Source organism: Hipposideros armiger, unplaced genomic scaffold (genome assembly GCF_001890085.2).
Source record: "Hipposideros armiger isolate ML-2016 unplaced genomic scaffold, ASM189008v1 scaffold_1360, whole genome shotgun sequence".
Lineage (NCBI taxonomy): Eukaryota > Metazoa > Chordata > Mammalia > Chiroptera > Hipposideridae > Hipposideros > Hipposideros armiger.
Window position 1 is genome coordinate 1 of NW_017732710.1, and position 6081 is coordinate 6081.

The window sequence follows — 6081 nt, forward strand, 5'->3', positions numbered from 1 at the left end:
TATACATAACCCTGATATCCCAATTTCAATCCCAAACAGTTTATCCTAGGAGTTTCCTTCTCTGTATCTGTAACCCCTTTCTCCAACAGTGAGAGTTTTGTCTCTAATTGTCCTTAATACTTTGACTTATATGATCATCAACCCACCTGAGTGAAACCAATCTTCTGCTGTTACAGCCATCTACAATCTCCTTGCACAGAACTTCCCCCATACATCCAATCAGGTACTCTGCTCTGGCTCTGATACCCTTGTCAGGCCACTGCCAACTTTGCACTCCTGCATGGGTGCCCTCCCCAACATGTATGGGCTCTGACACCCTGCCTAGGTGAATGTCCTCTTCATTCTCCTGCCTTAATACATGTACTTGACCAATAGTGCCACCAATGCCATGTGGGGACACCAGTCCTAACCCCAGTCTAGTTCCATGATGGGTTCCCCACCTGTCTCACATCAATGCCTTTTCCATATTTTGTGGGCTCTAATACTCCATGCTACGCTCCTACCCTGACCTTTCTGCGTGGTTTTCTCATCACCATGCTTGGACCCAAGGTCCTCTATTGAACTCCTGAGAACTATGTTCTTTTAGAAACTGGAAGAGCTTTGGTGATGGAGGATTATGTGGGATTAGGGAATACAGTAGTGTCAGGGTTATAAGTAAGACATAGTCTAGGGAAGCCTTCAGCTTCTGAAGAGAATATCTTGGGTTAAGAAGGAGATGAGGCACAAGTATTAACCCAAGGAGCCCAGGAACATGTAGCATGGGTGTGGGAAAGACCTGCAGAGAGGAAAGGTGGCTGACACATTTCACATGTAGAAGAGAAATATCCCTGACCGTGGTTGATGTGTCAGAGCACTCAGAAATGGAAAGGGACAGCTCACTAAGCTAGAGGTGACAGGTTAGCAATGACAGATACTCAGTCACTGTATGCTTCCTTACAAATGATGACACTAACTTTTTTTGCTCCATGGACAAAGAGGCAAGCCCAAGTTTAAGCGTACTCCAGCAGAGAGTCTTTGTCAATTACCCTTCTTGTTCAGTGAGAGAAGAGACATTCCTCTTTTCTTTGAATAATACAAAGGTCCACTTTTCATCTGGTTTTTCTTTTGTTCATTAAGGACCAGCTGAACTATTTTTTGGGACTTGGTTGTAGAGGATATTTACTGGATGCCTCAAGTAGTTAGGCATCTAATTATGGGAACTTCTATGAAAGTAAAAAAACAAAACAAAGGTTAATGGTTGGAGCAAAAACCCATTCTCAGTCTGGAGGGCAGCCCATCAAGGTTTCATGATGTTGGGCTCCAAGTATCTTTTGCATTTTAAATCTTTGCTCATGGCATTGAGTGTTCCGATAAACTTACTTCATGGCACACACAACACCAGGCTCAAATGTTGCCCATATAACATCTGCTGTGGTGATTTCTTTGAACTTTATAAGTTTATAATCAAATCATCCAGGTTGCGTTGTAGGGCTTCAGATAAGGTAGTTTCAGTTCTTAGTGATCCCAAGCCAGAAGGGTGGGAGAAATTTGCAGACGTTAATTTGGAGAGATATGTCCAACTATTGGGGGAAACTAGAAGAATTCAGGATCCAGTTTGATTTGCAGGCTTTTTAATACCTTCAACATGCTCTCAAAAATGCTTTTGGTATGTTCATGAAATTTCAAAACAACTTCACACTTACAGAAATGTCACAGACACAGCACATAGTGCTTTTTCCCCTACCCCTTAATCATTTGAGAGTAAGTTGATGACATGAAGTCTTACCCTCTAAGATTTTACTATATATTCCCTTCAAAAAAAGACATTCTTTTATATAACTGAATACAACCATGAAATAAGGAAACCAACATTAATATATTAAACCATCTAGTTCTCAGGCCTATTTCAAGTTTTGACAAATGTCCCACCACTATCTTTTGTAACAAAAGGATCCAGTTCAGATTCCCATGTTGTCTTTAGTTGTCCACATCCCTTTAGTCTCCTTCAGTCTGGAACAGTTCATGGAATTCTTTCATGGAACTTAATGATCTTATAACTTTTGAAAATGAATACCAATTATTTTGTAGGCTGTCCCTCATATTGGATTTCTTTGATTTTCCCTCACGATCAGATTCAGCTAAAGTATCTTTTGCAGGAGTATCTGAAAGTGATTGTCTGCTCCTCTCACTGCATCTATTAGGTGGTCCAATATTCCAATTTGTCCCATTACTGATGATGCCACTTCAATTCCTGGATCAAAGGGGTGTCCGCCAGGCTTCTCTGCTGCACAGTAGCTCTTTTGTCTTTTGAAATATACAGATATTTTTGGAAAAGTCCTTAATGTTTATGAATATCCTATTCCTCATCAAAGTGTCAGTATAAAATCATGGGTTCATATTTTTTTCAATGAGCTACTGTCATAATTTATTTTGATTCTCAATATTCCCCAGATTTGGCAAATGATAGTTTCATTCCAAATGGTTTCTCTTCACCTCATCATTCTTGAGCACTTCTTAATTTCTGGCCTAAATTGTCCAGAGTTATATTGTATTTTCTCTATTCTAGACCTGGATTGAAGCATTTCTCCAAGAACTACTGCTTTTTATAGTGGAAAGTAGTATTTAGAAAACAAGATCTGGGCATGTGGGTGATTCTTGGGATGTGAGTGTCATTAGTACTAGGCTAGGGAAAAGTTATTTATCTACCTATCCATCATCTATTTATGTATCAACACACATTTTCGTATCATATATATATATACATATAATATATATATATAATATATACATATCATATATATATAATATATGATATGTATATATTATATATTATATATATATATATAATTTATATATATAATTTTACCCTGATATCTTTAATTTCAATCCCAAACCAGTGTGTCCTAGGAATTTTTTTCTGTATCTGTAACTACTTTCTCCAATGGTGAAAATTTTGTCTCTAATTATTCTTAATGCTGTGGCTTATATGATCATCAGCCCTCCTGAATGAAACCAATCTCCTGCTGTTAGAGCCAACTACTTCCCCTTGCACAGAACTTCCCCATACATCCACCCACATACCCTGTTCTGGCTCTGATACCCTTGTCAGGCCACTGCCAACTTTGCATTCTTGCGTGGGTGCCCTTCCCATAATGCCTGGGCTCTGACACCTATGCTGAATGCCCCTGCCTAAATGAATGTCCTCTTCTTGCTCCTGCCATAACACAGGTACTGGTCCAATAGTGCCACCACTGTTATGTGGAGATGCCAGTCCTAATGCCACTCAAGCTTCATGCTGGGTTCCCTCTCTATCACACATAGATGCCTCTTTCATACTGTGTGGGCTCTAATATCCTCTGCAAGGCTTCTGCCCTTACCTTCTTGTGTGGTTTTCTCATCACCTTGTTTGGACCCAAGGCCTTGCATCCAGCCACTGAGAACTATGTTGTCTTAGAAACTAGAAAAACTTTGGTTATAGAGGAATATGCCAGATTAGGGAACAGTAGTTTCAGGATTATTTGTAAGCACTGAGCCTAGAGAAGGCTTCAGCTTCTGGAGAGAATAGCTTGGGTTAAGAAGGAAGTGAGGCCCAAGTAGTAACCCAAGGAGCCAAGGGAACAATTAGCATGGGTATGAGAAAGACCTGCAAAAAAGAAAGGTGGCTGACACATTTCAGATGTGGAGGTGAAAAAACCCTGACCGTGGCTGACCTAGAATCAAGTGAGGTGTCAGAGCACTCAGAAATGGAAAGGGACAGACCACTAGGCCAGAGATGACAGATTAGGAATGACAGATACTCAGTCACTGGGCACTTCCTTACAAATCATGAATCTTACGTTTCTTTTGTTATTTACTCTTACAGCTCATTGCACCTCTGGCTGGCAATAGTGTTAATTTACCATAACAAAGGTTTTAAGAATTTAACTCAAAAGGAAGTCTCCCTGTCCTCAACAGGGTGCACAGGCACCAATGCAAAAAGCTGAAAAAATTTCTTGCAAGTACTAGGGTTGCGTCCTACTGGAAAGACCAAATTTAAGATAGAGAAGTAGAAAAAGCATCTTTTTCTACTTTTTTTGAACAGTGCACGAAAATTATATTCAGAGGACAATAGAATGATTCTTGTGACTGTCAAGGAGAAACACATTTCTTGCAGGCATATTTGTGCTGCCCTGGTTGGGCCTAGGCACCTGGTAGACACTGACAGTGCTGTGTTATTGAGACCAGTCAGCCCTGCAGCTGTGCCCAACCTGCCCTAACCCCTGCTTATTTGCATGTGACTGGGGTGCAACCCACAGCCCTGGACACATTAATAGTGTGGTCACACCCTGTGCAGGAATCAGTCCCAGGCAGGACAGAGCATGGACATGAGGGTCCCAACTCAGCTCCTCAGCCTCCTGCTGCTGTGGCTCCCAGGTAAGGAAGGAGCACTTGGGGGATTTACTCTACCAGTGTGGTCAGTACCACTTAACTTCAGGGTAGTTATAAGACATGGTAACATCATTAAGAGTAAGGATGTTTGTTTTCATGTTTCCATTCTCAGGAGTCAGATGTGATATCCAGATGACCCAGTCTCCATCCTCTGTGTCTGCATCAGTGGGAGACAGAGTCACCATCAATTGCCGTGCCAGTCAGAGTGCTAGCAATTACTTAGCCTGGTATCAGCAGAAACCCGGGGCAGCTCCTAAGTTCCTGATCTATGGGGCATCCAATTTGCAAACTGGTGTCCCTTCGAGGTTCAGTGGCCAAGGATCTGGGACAGATTTCACTCTCACCATCAGCAGCCTGCAGCCTGAAGATGTGGCAACTTATTACTGTCAACAGAGTAACAGTTACCCTCTCACAGTGTTATAAGCCTGAACATAAACCACGAAGCAGACAGCTGAGAGTCAGCTGACCCAGCTGTTCTTCTTGGGCCTCCATCAGCTGAGAGTATTTCTCAGATGCATCCACTCTTTGATGGTGACTGGAGGTTTTGGTAGAAGTGGCTTGCGAGGCTCCTCTGCACCCTAACTCTCTTTGTCTCGCCTCAGCCTCATTAGCACGTACAATGCCTCCCCTGATTTCATAAAGAACAGAGATCATCACACATGAGCTGTCTGGGCTACGATATCAATCAGAGTTCATAAAGTGAAAGAGAAGCCATTCTAGGTATTCCAAGCAGGAATTGATTAATATAGGGAATTAATTTCTAAAGCACACTGTTTCAAAGTCCTAGGGAATTAGTAACAGGGGAAGCAGATAGTGGAAATGTGGGGTTCCTTGGTACTCTCTTAGAAACAAAGTAAATAGACACAGGTTGTCTATCCATGTGGTCCCCAGACCTGTAGGTGAATCCCAGAAGTGGAGGTGCTGATGCTCTTAGCTCACCAGTGATTCTCCAGTCCTCCACTCTGCCTGCAAGAACTGATGGATAATATTGAACCCTCCTCTTCTGACTCCAAATGTCAGAGAGGGCTCCTCAGTGAGCAACTCTGTGGGAAACCATAGAGGGCAAAGGGGTTCTGAAAAATGTGCTTCCACAAGGGAGAGTGATGATGGGGAACTGACAGCAGACAGCCTAGGTGGTCATTCTTTTTACATCTCTCAGAATTTTGCCAGTTACAATACAGTTAGATATGCTTTCAACCATCATGATCAAGCCTGGATTTAAAATGAGAAATCTTTGTTAAATGATTGAGAAAATAGAAAAAATGGGGGAAATGTTTTGCATATATAGAAATAATTTGACAAATAATAAAAGCCGTTTTTTATTAAAACATCAAAACTTAAATGTTGGTGAAACATTCTTTTTCTTCTGTATGAAAATATCTTGCTGTTCAAAATTTCCTTTGGAGCCAAATATCACTGACATCTTTGGGAGTTTATTACAAATACAAAACAGTAAGTTTCATATTACAACTACTTTTGAGGGACTTCATTTTAGCAAGATATCAGGAATTATGTATAAGGCTTAAGATGCTCTGTTTTAGAGAGCATTTACCTCAGTTAAATGGGTCTCTTTTTTCCATTTCCAGTTAAGAAACTGGATTGGAATCCACATGTTGAAAACATATCCAACTTTACTTTCAAGTTAACACAAAATTAACTTACTTTAAGATTGTA

The 6081-nt window shown here is 41.0% G+C and overlaps 1 gene segment (V, D, J or C); it reads left to right on the plus strand.

Annotated features, from left to right (window-relative positions):
• Positions 1–4267: 4267 nt before the first annotated feature.
• On the plus strand, positions 4268–4830 carry LOC109377296 (immunoglobulin kappa variable 1-12-like). The segment is given in 2 exon segments: positions 4268–4392; positions 4520–4830. Coding segments are annotated over 2 exon segments (366 nt in total).
• Positions 4831–6081: the final 1251 nt, after the last annotated feature.